At 37.9% G+C, this 17,457-nt stretch overlaps 1 protein-coding gene and 24 non-coding genes across 26 annotated transcripts in view; 24 read left to right on the plus strand and 1 right to left on the minus strand.

Annotated features, from left to right (window-relative positions):
- The window catches only part of LOC110061004 (uncharacterized), a 70,461-nt gene that overhangs the window by 26,074 nt on the left and 26,930 nt on the right, over window positions 1-17,457 (minus strand). For both annotated transcript variants that reach the window (XM_089291660.1, XM_089291659.1), the window contains exons 36-42: window positions 16,865-16,987; window positions 16,539-16,661; window positions 15,905-16,027; window positions 15,377-15,499; window positions 15,138-15,263; window positions 14,573-14,695; window positions 14,074-14,190 (exon numbers count right to left, since the gene is read on the minus strand). In XM_089291660.1, coding sequence (XP_089147786.1) covers window positions 14,074-14,190; window positions 14,573-14,695; window positions 15,138-15,263; window positions 15,377-15,499; window positions 15,905-16,027; window positions 16,539-16,661; window positions 16,865-16,987 — 858 coding nt within the window. The remainder of the gene's footprint in view (window positions 1-14,073; window positions 14,191-14,572; window positions 14,696-15,137; window positions 15,264-15,376; window positions 15,500-15,904; window positions 16,028-16,538; window positions 16,662-16,864; window positions 16,988-17,457) is intronic.
- On the plus strand, window positions 9-94 carry Trnay-gua (transfer RNA tyrosine (anticodon GUA)). The gene is given in 2 exon segments: window positions 9-45; window positions 59-94. It is a non-coding gene; the product is annotated as a tRNA-Tyr (tRNA).
- Trnay-gua (transfer RNA tyrosine (anticodon GUA)) lies at window positions 801-886 on the plus strand. Its single transcript is given in 2 exon segments — window positions 801-837; window positions 851-886. It is a non-coding gene; the product is annotated as a tRNA-Tyr (tRNA).
- Trnay-gua (transfer RNA tyrosine (anticodon GUA)) lies at window positions 1,259-1,344 on the plus strand. Its single transcript is given in 2 exon segments — window positions 1,259-1,295; window positions 1,309-1,344. It is a non-coding gene; the product is annotated as a tRNA-Tyr (tRNA).
- Trnay-gua (transfer RNA tyrosine (anticodon GUA)) lies at window positions 1,860-1,945 on the plus strand. Its single transcript is given in 2 exon segments — window positions 1,860-1,896; window positions 1,910-1,945. It is a non-coding gene; the product is annotated as a tRNA-Tyr (tRNA).
- Window positions 2,220-2,305, plus strand: Trnay-gua (transfer RNA tyrosine (anticodon GUA)). The gene is given in 2 exon segments: window positions 2,220-2,256; window positions 2,270-2,305. It is a non-coding gene; the product is annotated as a tRNA-Tyr (tRNA).
- Trnay-gua (transfer RNA tyrosine (anticodon GUA)) lies at window positions 2,575-2,660 on the plus strand. The gene is given in 2 exon segments: window positions 2,575-2,611; window positions 2,625-2,660. It is a non-coding gene; the product is annotated as a tRNA-Tyr (tRNA).
- Window positions 2,924-3,009, plus strand: Trnay-gua (transfer RNA tyrosine (anticodon GUA)). Its single transcript is given in 2 exon segments — window positions 2,924-2,960; window positions 2,974-3,009. It is a non-coding gene; the product is annotated as a tRNA-Tyr (tRNA).
- On the plus strand, window positions 3,283-3,368 carry Trnay-gua (transfer RNA tyrosine (anticodon GUA)). The gene is given in 2 exon segments: window positions 3,283-3,319; window positions 3,333-3,368. It is a non-coding gene; the product is annotated as a tRNA-Tyr (tRNA).
- On the plus strand, window positions 3,632-3,717 carry Trnay-gua (transfer RNA tyrosine (anticodon GUA)). Its single transcript is given in 2 exon segments — window positions 3,632-3,668; window positions 3,682-3,717. It is a non-coding gene; the product is annotated as a tRNA-Tyr (tRNA).
- Trnay-gua (transfer RNA tyrosine (anticodon GUA)) lies at window positions 3,986-4,071 on the plus strand. The gene is given in 2 exon segments: window positions 3,986-4,022; window positions 4,036-4,071. It is a non-coding gene; the product is annotated as a tRNA-Tyr (tRNA).
- Window positions 4,623-4,708, plus strand: Trnay-gua (transfer RNA tyrosine (anticodon GUA)). Its single transcript is given in 2 exon segments — window positions 4,623-4,659; window positions 4,673-4,708. It is a non-coding gene; the product is annotated as a tRNA-Tyr (tRNA).
- Window positions 4,977-5,062, plus strand: Trnay-gua (transfer RNA tyrosine (anticodon GUA)). The gene is given in 2 exon segments: window positions 4,977-5,013; window positions 5,027-5,062. It is a non-coding gene; the product is annotated as a tRNA-Tyr (tRNA).
- On the plus strand, window positions 5,326-5,411 carry Trnay-gua (transfer RNA tyrosine (anticodon GUA)). The gene is given in 2 exon segments: window positions 5,326-5,362; window positions 5,376-5,411. It is a non-coding gene; the product is annotated as a tRNA-Tyr (tRNA).
- Window positions 5,675-5,760, plus strand: Trnay-gua (transfer RNA tyrosine (anticodon GUA)). Its single transcript is given in 2 exon segments — window positions 5,675-5,711; window positions 5,725-5,760. It is a non-coding gene; the product is annotated as a tRNA-Tyr (tRNA).
- Window positions 6,023-6,108, plus strand: Trnay-gua (transfer RNA tyrosine (anticodon GUA)). The gene is given in 2 exon segments: window positions 6,023-6,059; window positions 6,073-6,108. It is a non-coding gene; the product is annotated as a tRNA-Tyr (tRNA).
- On the plus strand, window positions 6,372-6,457 carry Trnay-gua (transfer RNA tyrosine (anticodon GUA)). Its single transcript is given in 2 exon segments — window positions 6,372-6,408; window positions 6,422-6,457. It is a non-coding gene; the product is annotated as a tRNA-Tyr (tRNA).
- Trnay-gua (transfer RNA tyrosine (anticodon GUA)) lies at window positions 6,721-6,806 on the plus strand. The gene is given in 2 exon segments: window positions 6,721-6,757; window positions 6,771-6,806. It is a non-coding gene; the product is annotated as a tRNA-Tyr (tRNA).
- Trnay-gua (transfer RNA tyrosine (anticodon GUA)) lies at window positions 7,072-7,157 on the plus strand. The gene is given in 2 exon segments: window positions 7,072-7,108; window positions 7,122-7,157. It is a non-coding gene; the product is annotated as a tRNA-Tyr (tRNA).
- On the plus strand, window positions 7,441-7,526 carry Trnay-gua (transfer RNA tyrosine (anticodon GUA)). Its single transcript is given in 2 exon segments — window positions 7,441-7,477; window positions 7,491-7,526. It is a non-coding gene; the product is annotated as a tRNA-Tyr (tRNA).
- Trnay-gua (transfer RNA tyrosine (anticodon GUA)) lies at window positions 8,102-8,187 on the plus strand. The gene is given in 2 exon segments: window positions 8,102-8,138; window positions 8,152-8,187. It is a non-coding gene; the product is annotated as a tRNA-Tyr (tRNA).
- On the plus strand, window positions 8,455-8,540 carry Trnay-gua (transfer RNA tyrosine (anticodon GUA)). Its single transcript is given in 2 exon segments — window positions 8,455-8,491; window positions 8,505-8,540. It is a non-coding gene; the product is annotated as a tRNA-Tyr (tRNA).
- On the plus strand, window positions 9,781-9,866 carry Trnay-gua (transfer RNA tyrosine (anticodon GUA)). The gene is given in 2 exon segments: window positions 9,781-9,817; window positions 9,831-9,866. It is a non-coding gene; the product is annotated as a tRNA-Tyr (tRNA).
- Window positions 10,249-10,334, plus strand: Trnay-gua (transfer RNA tyrosine (anticodon GUA)). The gene is given in 2 exon segments: window positions 10,249-10,285; window positions 10,299-10,334. It is a non-coding gene; the product is annotated as a tRNA-Tyr (tRNA).
- On the plus strand, window positions 10,898-10,983 carry Trnay-gua (transfer RNA tyrosine (anticodon GUA)). The gene is given in 2 exon segments: window positions 10,898-10,934; window positions 10,948-10,983. It is a non-coding gene; the product is annotated as a tRNA-Tyr (tRNA).

A 17,457-nucleotide genomic window follows, 5' to 3' on the forward strand; every position in this document is an offset into this window, starting at 1 on the left:
ATAGCGTTCCTTCGATAGCTCAGTTGGTAGAGCGGAGGACTGTAGAAGCGTAGTTGACATCCTTAGGTCTCTCGTTCGAATCCGGCTCGAAGGGATCTTTTTCTTTCTTAACATAACCGACAGCTCACATGCTACACATTTAAAGTAGTTTATTTTTGTACACGTAACTGTCTTCATTGGCTTTTTAACACTCCTTGAAACCAACTTCTTGCTACCTTTCGAAATGAAAGCTATCCTTGAATCTGTAAAGTCCACTTCAGTTTTATCCAAGGTTCATACTTTTTTTTAAGAACAAAATTTCAAGGACTTTTCCAGGACTCATATTGGTTTTTCCAGGACTCTAAAATTCACATTGACTCTTTTACTCCTGAGATCTCAATATTAATTCCCCTCACTGTCTGCCATACTTTTCCTATACAGTTAATTCTACTGAAGAATGTGGTGTTAAATCAACAATGTCTCCTAGTTGATGAATTTCTTTATTCTTATCACCTATCAGCTTGACAATTGCATATTGTGAGAAATTACTTATTGGTCACTACTGGGAGTAAAGGGGTTAATTCTTCTTCAGTGGTTGAAGATTTCCGTCCAACCGCTCTTAAAGAAAACTTCATTACTTGAGTTTAACAGTTTTCCAGAATTTTCCAAGACCAGTAGCCTTTTTCCAGGATTTTTCAGTCCTGGAAAATGCCTGAATAAAATTCTGAGGCTTTCCAGGTTTTCAAGGACCGTACGAACCCTTTTTATCGGTTTAGCATGAAATGATGTCTAACCTTTGATATCAGAATTGCTCACTCGTTCCTTCGATAGCTCAGTTGGTAGAGCGGAGGACTGTAGAAGCGTAGTTGATATCCTTAGGTCGCTGGTTCGAATCCGGCTCGAAGGAATCTTTTTCTTAATCAACAGCTCGCATGCTACACTTTCCAAGCTTTTTTTATATTATTTTTTGTATAGATAACTATTTTCATTTATATATTTATATATTCCTTAAAACACGTCTTCTTGTTTCCTTTCCAAAGGAAAACTATCATTGAGTCAAGTTCATTCCACATCAATGTTATCTGCTTAGGTCGAAATAATGATAATAACAATCAGACGATCTTCGGGTGATGATTCTAGCAAAACCAACGGTGGATAATCCAACTGGGCTACGCCAATCGTATAACTGTGGCTCGGATTTAAAATAAGTTAATGGAAGAGAAAATACCTTTGCTCTTAATTTCACTTGACACAACTTAATACTTCTCTACAACGTATTCCTTCGATAGCTCAGTTGGTAGAGCGGAGGACTGTAGAAGTGTACTTGATATCCTTAGGTCGCTGGTTCGAATCCGGCTCGAAGGAATTTTTTTCTTTCTTAACGTAATCGGCAGCTCTCGTGTTCCACTTTCGAAGTGTTTTAGTTTAGTATACATAACTGTTTTCATTTACTTTTTAACATTCCTTGAAATCTGTCTTCTTGCCTCTCGAATCTGTAAAGTCCACTTCAGTTTTATGATTATCGGTTTGGCATGAAAGAATGTCTAAGGTTTAACATGTAATACGCAATATCCGCGCGTATAATCAGGAACGGGGTAATCCGGCTGAAGAGGTTGTGCCTTCTTTTCTTTTCTCGTAAAAGTTGTTATTTAAAAAAATTAATTTTACTGATATTTCAACCTTAAATTGTTTAAGAACAATTGTGTGGGGAAGGGAGGAGGGAAAGAGTGAGATGTCTACACTTTGAAATCTCTAACTGCCAGGCCTTCCTTCCTAATCCTAACTTTTTCTTTCAACCCCAAAATACTTGAAAATAATGTGGAGAAAGGGAGTTGACGAAATGTCTACACAGACTTAGAAATCTCTCCTGGACAGCCTTTCCTTCGATAGCTCAGTTGGTAGAGCGGAGTACTGTAGAAGGTGAATTGATATCCTTAGGTCGCTGGTTCGAATCCGGCTCGAAGGAGATTATTTGTATTGTTTTGAATTTTATTTACTCTAACTGCTGTTTTTATTGTCTTGTTTTCTTCTATACTATGCAAAAATTATTTCAGCTTGACTTGTGGCTGATCATGGAATCCGGCTGAAGAGGTTGTAAATTCCGGTTTTTTTTTGTTTTTTTTTCGTTTTGTTTTCCAACTGTACTTTTTTCTCATCCCTAAAACACTTAAAAATGACATGGAGAAAGGGAGACGACGAAATGTCTACACTGACTTAGAAACCTCTCCTGGACAGCCTTTCCTTCGATAGCTCAGTTGGTAGACCGGAGGACTGTAGAAGGTGAATTGATATCCTTAGGTCGCTGGTTCGAATCCGGTTCGAATGAGATTATTTTTATTGTTTTGAATTTTATTTGCTCTATCTGCTGTTTTTATTCTTTTATTTTCTTCTATACTATGCCATGAAAAAAATATTTCAGCCTAACTTGTGGCTTATGATGCAATCCGGCTGAAGAGGTTGTAAATTCAGGTTGTTTTTGTTTTGTTTTTCAAATTGTACTTTATTTTTCAACCCCAAAATACTTAAAAATAATATGAACAAAGGGAGACGACGAAATGCCTACACAGACTTAGAAATCTCTCCTGGACAGCCTTTCCTTCGATAGTTCAGTTAGTAGAGCGGAGGACTGTAGAAGGTGAATTGATATCCTTAGGTCGCTGGTTCGAATCCGGCTCGAAGGAGATTATTTTTATTGTTACGAATTTTATTTACTCTATCTGCCGTTTTTATTCTTTTATTTTCTTCTATACTATGCAAAAAATATTTCAGCTTAACTTGTGGTTAATGATGCAACACGGCTGAAGACGTTGTAAATTCAGGTTGTTTTTGTTTTGTTTTTCAAATTGTACTTGTTTTTCGACCCCCAAATACTTAAAAACAATATGGAGAAAGGGAGACGACGAAATGTCTAAACTGACATAGAAATCAGTCCTGGACAGCCGTTCCTTCGATAGCTCAGTTGGTAGAGCGGAGGACTGTAGAAGGTGAATTGATATCCTTAGGTCGCTGGTTCGAATCCGGCTCGAAGGAGATTATTTTATTGTTTTGAAGTTCATTTACTCTATATACAGTTTTTATTATTTTATTTTCTTCTATACTACGCAAAAAATATTTCAGCTTAACTTGTGGCTGATGATGCAATCCGGCTGAGGAGGTTGTAAATTCAGGTTTTTGTGTTGTTTTGTTTTGTTTTGTTTTTCAAACTGTTCTTTTTTAGAACCCCAAAATACTTAAAAATAATACGGAGAAAGGGAGACGACGAAATGTTTCAACTGACTTAGAAATCTCTCCTGGACAGCCGTTCCTTCGATAGCTCAGTTGGTAGAGCGGAGGACTGTAGAAGGTGAATCGATATCCTTAGGTCGCTGGTTCGAATCCGGCTCGAAGGAGATTATTTTTATTCTTTTGAATTTTATTTACTGTATCTGCTGTGTTTACTGTTTTGTTTTCTTCCATACTATGTAAAAAATATTTCAGCTTAACTTGTGGCTGATGATGCAATCCGGCTGAAGTGGTTGTTAATTCAGGTTTTTGTTGGTTTTGTTTTTCACACTGTATTTGTTTTTCAACCCAAAATACTTAAAAATAATATGGAGAAAGGGAGACGACGTAATGTTTCAACTGACTTAGAAGCCTCTCCTGGACAGCCGTTCCTTCGATAGCTCAGTTGGTAGAGCGGAGGACTGTAGAAGGTGAATCGATATCCTTAGGTCGCTGGTTCGAATCCGGCTCGAAGGAGATTATTTTTATTGTGTCGAATTATATTTACTCTATCTGTTGTTTTTACTGTTTTATTTTCTTCTATACTATGCAAAAAATATTTCAGCTTAACTTGTGGCTGATGATGCAATCCGGCTAAAGAGGTTGTAAATTCAGGTTTTTGTTGTTGTTGTTGTTGTTTTAAATTGTACTTGTTTTTCAACCCCAAAATACTTAAAAATAATATGGAGAAAGGGAGAGGACGAATTGCCTGCACTGACTTAGAAGTCTCTCCTGGACAGCCGTTCCTTCGATAGCTCAGTTGGTAGAGCGGAGGACTGTAGAAGATAAATTGATATCCTTAGGTCGCTGGTTCGAATCCGGCTCGAAGGAGATTATTTTTATTCTTCTCAATTTTATTTACTCTATCTGCGGTTTTTATTGTTGTATACTATGCAAAAAATATTTCAGCTTACTTTGTGTCTGACGAGGCAATCCGGCTGAACAGGTTGTAAATTCAGGAGGGGTTTTTGTGTGTTTATTTGTTTGTTTGTTTGGTTTTTGTTTTCGTTTTTTTTGTGTGTGTGCTTTTTTTCAAATTGTACTTTTTTTGTCAACCCCAAAATACTTACAAATAGTATGGAGAAAGGGAGAGGACGAAATCTTTACACTGAGTTAGAAATTGTACTTATTTTTATTGTTTTGAATTTCATTTACTCTATCTGCGGTTTTTATTAGTTTATTTTCTTCTATACTATGCAAAAAATATTTCAGCTTAACTTGTGGCTGATGATGCAATCCGGCTGAAGAGGTTGTAAATTCAGGTTGTTTTTTTTTTTGAAATTGTACTTGTTTTTCAACCCCAAAATAATTAAAAATAATATGGAGAAAACGAGACGACGAAATGTCTACACTTACTTTAAAATCACTCCTGGACATCCGTTCCTTCGATAGCTCAGTTGGTAGAGCAGAGGACTGTAGAAGGTGAATTGATATCCTTAGGTCGCTGGTTCGAATCCGGCTCGAAGGAGATATATTATTTTTATTGTTTTGAGGTTTATTACACTATCTGCTGCTTTTATTGTTTTACTTACTTCTATACTATGCAAAAAATATTTCAGCTTAACTTGTTGGCTGATGATGCAATCCGGCTAAAGAGGTTGTAAATTCAGGTTTTTTTTTTGTTTTGTTTTTCAAACTGTACTTTTTTTCAACCCCAAGATACTTAAAAATAATACGGAGAAAGGGAGACGACGAAATGTTTCAGCTGACTTAGAAATCTCTCCTGGACAGTGGTTCCTTCGATAGCTCAGTTGGTAGAGCGGAGGACTGTAGAAGGTGAATCGATATCCTTAGGTCGCTGGTTCGAATCCGGCTCGAAGGAGATTATTTTTATTCTTTTAAATTTTATTTACTGTATCTGCTGTTTTTACTGTTTTGTCTTCTTCTATACTATGTAAAAAATATTTCAGCTTAACTTGTGGCTGATGATGCAATCCGGCTAAAGAGGTTGTAAATTCAGGTTTTTTTTTGTTTTGTTTTTCAAACTGTACCTTTTTTCAACCCCAAAATACTTAAAAATAATACGGAGAAAGGGAGACGACGAAATGTTTCAACTGACTTAGAAATCTCTCCTGGACAGCCGTTCCTTCGATAGCTCAGTTGGTAGAGCGGAGGACTGTAGAAGGTGAATCGATATCCTTAGGTCGCTGGTTCGAATCCGGCTCGAAGGAGATTATTTTTATTCTTTTAAATTTTATTTACTGTATCTGTTGTTTTTACTGTTTTGTCTTCTTCTATACTATGTAAAAAATATTTCAGCTTAACTTGTGGCTGATGATGCAATCCGGCTGAAGTGGTTGTAAATTCAGGTTTTTTTTTGTTTTGTTTTTCAAACTGTACTTTTTTTCAACCCCAAGATACTTAAAAATAATACGGAGAAAGGGAGACGACGAAATGTTTCAGCTGACTTAGAAATCTCTCCTGGACAGTGGTTCCTTCGATAGCTCAGTTGGTAGAGCGGAGGACTGTAGAAGGTGAATCGATATCCTTAGGTCGCTGGTTCGAATCCGGCTCGAAGGAGATTATTTTTATTCTTTTAAATTTTATTTACTGTATCTGCTGTTTTTACTGTTTTGTCTTCTTCTATACTATGTAAAAAATATTTCAGCTTAACTTGTGGCTGATGATGCAATCCGGCTAAAGAGGTTGTAAATTCAGGTTTTTTTTTGTTTTGTTTTTCAAACTGTACCTTTTTTCAACCCCAAATACTTAAAAATAATACGGAGAAAGGGAGACGACGAATTGCCTGCACTGACTTAGAAGTCTCTCCTGGACAGCCGTTCCTTCGATAGCTCAGTTGGTAGAGCGGAGGACTGTAGAAGGTGAATCGATATCCTTAGGTCGCTGGTTCGAATCCGGCTCGAAGGAGATTATTTTTATTCTTTTAAATTTTATTTACTGTATCTGTTGTTTTTACTGTTTTGTCTTCTTCTATACTATGTAAAAAATATTTCAGCTTAACTTGTGGCTGATGATGCAATCCGGCTGAAGTGGTTGTAAATTCAGGGGTTTTTTTCTTTTGTTTTTCAAACTGTACCTTTTTTCAACCCCAAAATACTTAAAAATAATACGGAGAAAGGGAGACGACGAAATGTTTCAACTGACTTAGAAATCTCTCCTGGACAGCGGTTCCTTCGATAGCTCAGTTGGTAGAGCGGAGGACTGTAGAAGGTGAATCGATATCCTTAGGTCGCTGGTTCGAATCCGGCTCGAAGGAGATTATTTTTATTCTTTTAAATTTTATTTACTGTATCTGTTGTTTTTACTGTTTTGTCTTCTTCTATACTATGTAAAAAATATTTCAGCTTAACTTGTGGCTGATGATGCAATCCGGCTGAAGTGGTTGTAAATTCAGGGGTTTTTTTGTTTTGTTTTTCAAACTGTACCTTTTTTCAACCCCAAAATACTTAAAAATAATACGGAGAAAGGGAGACGACGAAATGTTTCAACTGACTTAGAAATCTCTCCTGGACAGCGGTTCCTTCGATAGCTCAGTTGGTAGAGCGGAGGACTGTAGAAGGTGAATCGATATCCTTAGGTCGCTGGTTCGAATCCGGCTCGAAGGAGATTATTTTTATTCTTTTAAATTTTATTTACTGTATCTGCTGTTTTTACTGTTTTGTCTTCTTCTATACTATGTAAAAAATATTTCAGCTTAACTTGTGGCTGATGATGCAATCCGGCTGAAGTGGTTGTAAATTCAGGTTTTTTTTTGGTTTTGTTTTTCACACTGTACTTGTTTTCCAACCCCAAAATACTTAAAAATAATACGGAGAAAGGGAGACGACGTAATGTTTAAACTGACTTAGAAACCTCTCCTGGACAGCCGTTCCTTCGATAGCTCAGTTGGTAGAGCGGAGGACTGTAGAAGGTGAATTGATATCCTTAGGTCGCTGGTTCGAATCCGGCTCGAAGGAGATTATTTTTACTGTGTCGAATTTTATTTACTGTATCTGCTGTGTTTACTGTTTTATTTTCTTCTGTACTACGCAAAAAATATTTCAGCTTAACTTGTGGCTGATGATGCAATCCGGCCGAAGAGGTTGTAAATTCAGGTTTTTGTTGTTGTTGTTGTTGTTGTTGTTGTTGTTGTTTTAAATTGTACTTGTTTTTCAACCCCAAAACACTTAAAAATAATATGGAGAAAGGGAGAGGACGAATGGCCTGCACTGACTTAGAAGTCTCTCCTGGACAGCCGTTCCTTCGATAGCTCAGTTGGTAGAGCGGAGGACTGTAGAAGATAAATTGATATCCTTAGGTCGCTGGTTCGAATCCGGCTCGAAGGAGATTATTTTTATTCTTCTCAATTTTATTTGCTCTATCTGCGGTTTTTATTGTTTTACTTTCTTCTATACTATGCAAAAAATATTTCAGCTTACTTTGTGTCTGATGATGCAATCCGGCTGAACAGGTTGTAAATTCAGGACGGATTTTTTTTTTGTTCATTTGTTTGTTTGTTTGTTTTTTGTTTTCGTTTTTTTTTTTTTTTTTTGCGCTTTTTTTCAAATTGTACTTTTTTTGTCAACCCCAAAATACTTAAAAATATTATGGAGAAAAGGAGAGGACGAAATCTCTACACTGAATTAGAAATTGTACTTATTCTTATTGTTTTGAATTTTATTTACTCTATGTGCGGTTTTTATTGGTTTATTTTCTTCTATACTATGCAAAAAATATTTCAGCTTAACTTGTGGCTGATGATGCAATCCGGCTGAGGAGGTTGTAAATTCAGGTTGTTTTTTTTTTGAAATTGTACTTGTTTTTCAACCCCAAATACTTAAAAACGATAGGGAGAAAATATGGAGAAAACGAGACGACGAAATGTCTACACTTACTTTAAAATCACTCCTGGACAGCCGTTCCTTTGATAGCTCAGTTGGTAGAGCAGAGGACTGTAGAAGGTGAATTGATATCCTTAGGTCGCTGGTTCGAATCCGGCTCGAAGGAGATATATTATTTTTATTGTTTTGAAGTTTATTTACTCTATCTGCTGCTTTTATTGTTTTACTTTCTTCTATACTATGCAAAAAATATTTCAGCTTAACTTGTGGCTGATGATGCAATCCGGCTGAAGAGGTTGTAAATTAACGTTTTTTTGTTTTGTTTTTCAAATTGTACTTTTCTTTCAACCCCAAAATACTTAAAAAATAATATGGAGAAAGGGAGAGGACGAAATGGCTACACTGACTTAGAAATCTCTCTTGGACAGTCGTTCCTTCGATAGCTCAACTGGTAGAGCGGAGGACTGTAGAAGATGAATTGGCATCCTTAGGTCGCTGGTTCGAATCCAGCTCGAAGGAAGGTTTTATTTGTTTCTTTTTTTGTTTTTTTGTTTTTTTAACTTTCACTTTGTTTGAAAAGTATTTGGTTTTGTATTACTACGCCACACAATTTGCTTTGAGAAACTTGTACCACATTCATTCAATCAGGTGCTCGTTTTTGGAACGCTGGCCATGGATAACGTTATCCACCGGATAAATTGCTATCTAGTGGATAAATCTTAACAAAACAAACCGCGCTATCCGCTGGGTAGTGATTTATCCGGTGGATATCGTTATCTACCTTTCAAACAACCCGGGCCAGAAGTCAAAACCGCACCAATTGTGACTTATTCCAAATGTGACTACATTTCCCCGCGCTTTGCGTCAGCTACGTGTATTTACTTCAAGTTTCCATTGGTTCTTTGCTATCGCCTCGTGGTTCCACAGCTATTTTGACAATGTTATGAGGATTCATGATCAATAACAGGACAGACGCATGAAAAACTGGCATCAATTTTTTAACTTCCTTAATGTTCTGCCTCCAGGTTCATTTTCATATGAAAGGTTTTGCAGGAAGACCTGTTTTGAAACAGAGGCAAAAGGTAACTCAGGAACTGTTCTGTCCTTACATAAGTTAATGTAGGTGAAAATATACTTGCTGGTAATATCACTTGACACAATTACTTCCCTACAACGTGTTCTTTTGATAGCTCACTTTGTAGTTGCGAACGGCGACAAACCATGGACAAATTCACTTTAACCAGAACGTTTAATTCACGATGGGCCATGAGAACAACTCACAGTGATGCCACGATATTACAACGGTATAATTCTCAGAAAAACACTGACAATTTGAACTAAATCTGACCTAAAAACCCAGGAAAACTTGACATAACTGAGGTTTTAACTCGGTGGCTTCGTGGTCACCGTTCGAAGAGGCCACCTCTACGCATGCGCGAACCTAAATGTGTCTTCACAGGGAACCCAGCAGTGACACAGTTGGTAAAGAGGATTAGCGTGTAGAAGTTTAATTGATAACCTCAGTTCGCTGATTTAAAGGAATCTTTTTCTTTCTTAACGTAACCGACAGCTCGAATGTTACACTTTTCAAGCATTTGATTTTAGTGTATACATAACTAGTTTCATTTGTTCTTTGATAATCTTTCAAACCCATCTTCTTGTTACCTTTCGAATGGAAGATTATCATCGAATCTAATAAATTCCTCTTCAAGTTTATCGGCGCGGCGTGAAATAATGTTTGCCCCCGTGCATACGCGTTCCTTCGATAGCTCAGTTGGTAGAGCGAAGGACTGTAGAAGCGTAGTTGACATCCTAAGGTCGCTGGTTCGACTCCGGCTCGAAGGAGATTTTTTCAATTGCTTTTCAATTTCATTTACTCTATGTGCTGATTTCATTGTTTTACATTTTTATGCGAAGTAAAAATATTTCTAGTTAACTTGTGGCTGATGGTTTTAATACGACTGAAGAAGTTGTGGATTTAGGTCATTGCTTTTCGTAAAAGTTGTGAGAAATTTAAACATTTTACTTTATATTTTTCAACCCTAAATTACTTAAGAATAATTTGGAGGGACGGATAGGAGGAAATGCCTACACTTTGAAATCTCAGGTTGTTTTTTTTTTTTGAAATTGTACTTGTTTTTCAACCCCAAATACTTAAAAACAATATGGAGAAAACGAGACGACGAAATGTCTACACTTACTTTAAAATCACTCCTGCACAGCCGTTCCTTCGATAGCTCAGTTGGTAGAGCGGAGGACTGTAGAAGTTGAATTGATATCCTTAGGTCGCTGGTTCGAATCCGGCTCGAAGGAATGTTTTTTGTTTCGTTTTTTTTTTTTTTTTAACTTTCACTTTGTTTTGAAAAGTAATTGGTTTTGCATTACTACGCGACATGATTGGCTTAAAGGAACTCGCACCACATTTATTCAATCAGAAGTAAAACCACACCAATTGTGACTTGTTCGTTTGCCTTTCCCAGCGCTTTGCATTAGCTACAAGTATTTACTATGAGTTTGGACTGGATCATTGGATTGTGCGCCCTTTCTGATTGGCTATAGTGATTACACTGGTTTTGGTTTTACGACACTCAATAGGCCATTTCCGAGTTGCCCTTGGCCTCTGTGTCAAAACGAGTCTTCATGCAAAGCCATTTATCTCAAAATGTGTTCTGCCTTCACGTTAATTTTCGTGCAAATGAAACTCATTTTCATAGCAAAGGTTTTGCACGAAGAATCGTTTTAATACAAAGGTACAAGGTAACTCGGAAACGGCCTATTGAAAATTGCTCTGTCCTTGGAACTATAGTACGTTAATGTAAGTAAAAATATGCTTGCTCTTAATTTCACTTGACAAAGTTATTTCCCTACAACGTGTTCCTTCGATAGCTCAGTTGGTAGAGCGGAGGACTGTAGAAGTGAAGTTGACATCCTTAGGTTGCTGGTTCGAATCCGGCTCGAAAGAATCTTTTTCTTTCTTAACGTAACCGAGAGCTCGTATGTTCCTCTTTTTAAGGATTTTATTTTAGTACACATAACTATTTTCATTTGTTTTTTGGTAAACCTTGAAACCCGTCTTTTTGTTACCCTTCGAAAGGAAAGATTGAATCTAGTAATTTTCGCGTCAATTTTCTCGGTTTGCCATGAAATCCCATTTTCCCGCGCTTTGCGACAGCTACATGAATTTACTTCGAGTTTTGATTCGATCACTGAATTGTCTGTGTCCTTCAGTTTGTGATTGGCTAGAGTGATTACTTTGGTTTTGGTCTTACGACACTCAATTAAACCTCCTCTCTGTCAGTGGATCTAAAATAGGTTAGTGTAAGTGAAATTTCACTTGCTCGTAATTTCCCCTGACATAATTACTTCCCGACAACGTGTTCCTTCAATAGCTCAGTTTGTAGAGCGGAAGGACTGTAGAAGCGTAGACGACATCCTTAGATCGCTGGTTCGAATCCGGCTCGAGGAGATTTTTTATTGCTTTTCAATTTTATCTACACCATTTGCTGTTTCAATTCTATTGTTTTTTCTATGGGAAGCAAACTAATCACTAATCATTATTTCATTCCACGCCATTGCGCCATTTTACCATATTAGGTCAAGAAAACGCAACCTCGTTCCCAAAGCTTTAACCTGGGAACGAGATTGAAGAGCATGCGCAAAATATGAGCCCGCGTTAAGGTGGCTCAAAACAGAACTATTTCCGTAAGACGCCTGGACTCTAACGCGCACTTCAGCGCGAGGCATCACCCAATCACCCGAGGGGTCGCGAGATAACGCGCGAGATTAAAGTTTGCAAAACTCAAAACAAACATGGTGGCGCGAGGCCTACTTTGTAAAACTTTGTTTCCGCCAAGTTTAGTAAGCTGTTTGCGTTATCAGTTATTTTTACCTTCGAAAACATCCATCCTTCAGGTAATTTCAAAGGAAAAACATTTTTTAAACTGCTGTGCTGGAACGTAAACGAAAGTTGTGATGTTGATGTTGCGATCGATCGCGCCGGCTATCAGTCTAAAATACAGTAGGAAATAAAATACTCTTCAGGTTTTCTTCGTTCTTTCAACTTGGCCAGTCTCACCTTCGGGTATGTATGGTTCTCTTCTCCTACCACTTATGCTGTTAACGACAACAGCGAAAAAGAAAACGGTATTCGCGTTCATTCGCGTTTATTCGCGTTTATTCGCGTTTATTCGCCTTTATTCGCCTTTATTGGGGCGGAATTGCGGGCTTTGCTGATCAGCGTACCGCCTTCACGCGTGCGCAAGGGGCGATCTTGCAAAGTCGAGATCAGAGATCAAGATCAAAGTCGAGTTCAAAGATCGAGATCGAGATGAAATCGGAGATCTCCTGGTCGAGTTTTTAATTTGCGTGTAGTAGAACGGGTCACCCTCATTAAATAAAGTCTTTCACTTCACTTCACTTCAGAACGCGCGCCAAAAATTCCGTATTCACGAAGCTAATATCTCAAAAACTGATTCGGTGACCCTACTTGTTTTAAAGGAAAAGATTATTCAACAACAAAAGCGGAATGCATGTGCGAAATTGTAAATAAAATTATGGAGTTGAATTCACCCAACCTGGAAATTTTAATTTTTTTTTTTTTTTTTTTCAATTAAGGCAAAATCTACTCCACAGATGTTTTTTTTTTTTTTTCCAATTTTCCCTGTTTCTTCTTCTGTGGCTAATAAAAAAGATTTTTAGAAAGAAATCTGGGGTCACAGGCTTAGTTTTTAAGATAGGTGCAATCGATGGTAAAAAGAGGGTGAAGATTGTTGCTATGCAACAGAACAGTGCAACCTTAATTTATGACTTAAACACGATGAAAGGTACAGTGGAGAGTTACCTTCAAAGGAATCTTGGTCAAAAACAATTTTATTCAAAATCACAAATTGATGCTTGTTGTTAAATTGTTTCTCTGATTTGAAGTCGATAATTCTTAGCTTCGTCTGTTTTGAATGCTGAGCGTTTCCTCTCAGCTATTTTAAGATTTTAAATTTCCCGCACGCCGCCATGTTTATTTTTGCAGTTTGATGGGAAATTGTGACGTCATTGCGCGATTAGACGTTCATAAAACACTGCATTGGGTGAACCTTAAGATATGAAAGTGCTTCTAATCCTCTATAATTCACGTTCCAGATGAATATGTACAGTTCCAACGAGAAATCTTCTTCTGTAGACTCCATATTGAGAACTCTTACCGCGCACTGACGTCATAAATTATCATAAAGGAAACATGGGGACGCCCAGGTGATTTAAACTGAAAGCCCAACACTTCGTATTCGAACCACTTACAGAGATATCAACTTGACACCCCGAGATTAGTTAAAGGAAACCGTTAGGTATACTTTGGAACTTGAACTGCTTTTCAGCCAAGATTTCCTTTAAAAAAATTAACACAGCCATTCAAAACAGTGCAGTTTCAAGCCTGAAAAATCGCACCTAGTTCTATAAGTCTCAAAAAGCAGAAAACTTTTTTGAGCCACCTAAAGCTTATGCGATTGGTACGATCTCCGGATGATGCAGTATGTATAAAAAGACTAGAAGCCGAAATACTAGAGACAAGAGAGAGGAGGTAGTGACTACGCTTTGAGATCTCATCTACACGAGCGTTTCTTCGATAGCTCAGTTGGTAGAGCGTTTTCAGCAAACCGCTAATAACTATTTTTTATTTGTTTTTTGTTTGTTTGTTTGTTTGTTTGTTTGTTTTTTTGGTATTGCTTGAAATCCGTCTACTTGTTACCTTTGGAAAAGAAAACTATCATCGAATCTAGTAAATTCCACTTTATTTTTATCGATGTGGTATGAAATAATGTCTACCCTTTGATATGGTGGCTACATACGCGTTCCTTCGATAGCTCAGTTGGTAGAGCGGAGGACTGTAGAAGCGTGAATGATATTAGGTCGCTGGTTCGAATCCGGCTCGAAGGAAAGATTTTTTTCTTTTTTTTCCTTTTTTTTTTTAACTCTCCTGACTTGTGTGGAGAGAGTAAACAACGTAGACCATTTTGTTATGTTTAGCAGTTTCTAGGGCAGTACTTATTCAAAACTCACTCACCAGTGCAAGTCTTTCCAGACCCTTGGTAGCCACGCTTACACACACAGGTTGGTCCCTGAATCAAGTTGCGACAGGTAGCGTTCACGTGACACACTTCTCCCGCGCATGTACCGTCAGCTGTAATCATTACAAAAAAAAATAATCATCTAAATGTTTTAGCTCTAGCGTTTAAAAAGTAAGCTTTGTCATGTCTGTTAATGAAAACTTTATGCCTGTTGTGTGACTGATAGTCAAGAAAAGTCAAGAGACATAGCAAATCAAACGCGTTTGGAATAAAGAAAAATAACCCAAACATTTTTGCCAAAGTAAATCTAATTTTCGCTAGGTGAATTAGGAAAAGTATATACGTGTCACAAGAGTGGTCTGTTTCCAGACAACTAGGACGGAGACGACTAATGCTTCCTTTCACGCGGAAAAAAAAAAGACTTTTTCACAGGCCATCTCCAAGAATGTTAACTATCGCTTTTCGGAAGATATCCACAGATGCATTGCTACTTACATTCGCACTCAAAACCGTTTCCTTTGTATCCCAGCTTGCAACGGCAAGAAAATGACCCAGGACTGTTGCGACAGTCAGCATGCTGATGGCAGTTGTCATTTGCAGCTTGGCATTCATCCACATCTGTACAGGGAACAGATTAGAGGGTTAGTGTAGAGAAGAAGGAAGCATAAACAAACGAAAGATTGGTCGGACCTCAAGGACGTGTTTTCATAAAAAGTATGTTTGGCTCATAGGTGTTTCCAAAGAGCTTCACAGGTGGTGCCAAGTAAAATGAGACGGGTTGCCAGCAAAACATGCACACAGTCCTTGTTTTTGTGTTCGAACACACCGTATGACACAACACCCAGAAACGGGGCTGAAGAGGGTGACAAAATAGCTGAGAAACTCTATAGTTTAGTTCGCAAATAAAATTTTGTCAGGGACAGAATGCTTCAAGGTCTAAGAAATTGTGAAAAACCTGCTTAGAGGGAACCAATGATAAATAAACGACAGCCATTTGTGTTTTAAAAACCTTCAGTGAACTTCAAAAACACAAAATAGCACGAATGTACTATTCAATTACCATCACAACTTCGTCCATCCCCTGTCCAGCCAGTCACACAAACGCACTGTCGATCTCTTCCGCTAGCGGTCTTCGATACGCATGCACCATGTTGATCACATACTACTCCATCGCAGGTGCCGTCAGCTGCAGAAGAGAAGAAATAATTTGATGAATATAACAGCCCGAGCAACCCTAACGATGTTATTGAAAAGGAAATCAACGTGTTCTCGTTCTCCGTTTCTTCTTTAAGTACTCACAGACACATTGAGTTCCGTTTCCTTGGTAACCAAGCCGGCAGCGACATTGATAAGAGCCTGGGTTGTTGAAGCAATCTGCATTCAGGTCACACTTGGCTGCGGACGATTTGCACTCGTCAATATCTAAAAAAGAAATAGTCAAACAACACAATAAAGATACTATAAACAGCAATAAACAGCAAGATAATGGAATCAGTATCAAGAGATTCCTTTCCAGGAATGTCTCGATGAATGGTTAAAATGATTAACAGTCAGCGTGAGGCTATAAAATCTAGTCTTGTACCAGCAAATATTCACCGAGAAGTTTTTAAATCAATAATTTCTCATAAAAGATGATACCGAACAGTCTCATTGCATGCTTGACCAAAAATCCGCCTAAGAAAAAGCAAGGCTTTTTAATTCGAGGGTTTTCACCAACAGCGAGTCGATTTACATATACCGCACGATCATGACGTATAATCTAAATATCTTGTTGCTGGATGTTTTCTTGTTCCCTCGTTGCTTAATGCCCAGTTTCTCGCAGCTTACCAGCGCAGTAGGTTCCATTCCCTCTCCAACCGTCTCTGCATGAGCACTGGTGTTGATCACCATAAGCTCTTTCCTCGCAGATGGCGTTGGCATCGCAAAAGACTCCATCGCAAGAACCATCAGCTGAAAGTATTAGAGAGAAAATTGTTAAAAAAAAAGTGTTGTTGACATTAGTCCAGTGGCACCACTGTGGCAGCGTTCAAACATGTGGCGCTTATCTCGTGATTCTCTGGCATGAAGTCGGCAGGGATGTTACTGCGTCGGCTGAATGCAACATTGTGTGTTCGTCCCTTACACAACGAGAGAGTTTCATGAATTTAGATTTTAAATGTATATCCAATTTTCGCATTTCGTTTGTAGTACGTATCTACAGAAAATTTGGCAACAAACTGGCTGACCTGTAACTCAACGGAGGAAATTATAAAGGTCAGTCATTTAAAACCTCACGCCTTCGTATTAAGTTACGATAACAAACCGCGTCAGTAAAGGTCTTCACCAGTTGCGCATCGGTGTTAATCAGTGACACTATGAAACTGACGGCGATAATGATGATGACGATAGTGGCAACGACGAGGATTGTGTTGATTTATGATGATTAACAATGCATGCCACCTTACGTTTTAGGTCCACTTACACGTGCAATTCACTCCATCTCCAAGGTAACCAAGCTTGCAACGGCACTCAAACGAACCCACAGTATTTACGCACTCTGCCTTCCCGTGACAGTTGTTCTTCAATGGCTGACATTCGTCGACATCTGACAATGCAAATAATAATAATAATAATAATAATAATAATAATAATAATGATAATAATAATAATGATAATAATAATAATAATAATAATAATAATAATAATAATAATAATAAACGAGAGCGAGAAAGGACATAAATTACTGATAAAAGAATGGGCGAACCTCCAAGTGGAAACGATTGACTTATAAATTTCGTACAACATTACCGGAGCATGTTCTACCGTCTCCCTGCCAACCATCTTTACACTTGCACTGTCGGCGTTTTTCGGAAAACGATCGGAGACATTCGGCATTCGGGTCGCAAACTACTCCTTCACAGGTACCATCCGCTAAAAGGATTTGAATGAAAAATCAAAAATATATATTAACAGACACGCTAGACTACCATTGGTTGAAACTTGAATATGATAATGCCTACTTTTGCTAAATTTAGCAGAGAGGTGCACTGAAGCTACAAAAAGAGCAATAAAATTAGCTGCGAACGCTCAAGGTTGTGTTGTCAAATTGAGAAAGCCTGGCAGAAGTTTTCAAATTGTTTCGACGTTTTAGCTGTTCTCCCTTTGTCAGTTAACTTAATATTTTCATCCTGGTATGCGAGCGGAGGTACTCAGTCTTCTCAACACTTCTGTGGCAATGTCCCTTTAAAATCACCAAAGGGATTTTAATGCCAAAGATTGTCCTAGAGATAGACGAAAACAGCATTTTTTTATTTAAACCTTAACAATCTGAAACATTATCAAGTAAATGATTGTAAAATTACTCCTAGATACCACAAGTCTACTTTAATCTCCTTGCCGAT

This window comes from Orbicella faveolata, unplaced genomic scaffold (assembly GCF_042242905.1).
Source record: "Orbicella faveolata isolate gen_17 unplaced genomic scaffold, um_ofav_v1 contig_24, whole genome shotgun sequence".
Classification (NCBI taxonomy): domain Eukaryota; kingdom Metazoa; phylum Cnidaria; class Anthozoa; order Scleractinia; family Merulinidae; genus Orbicella; species Orbicella faveolata.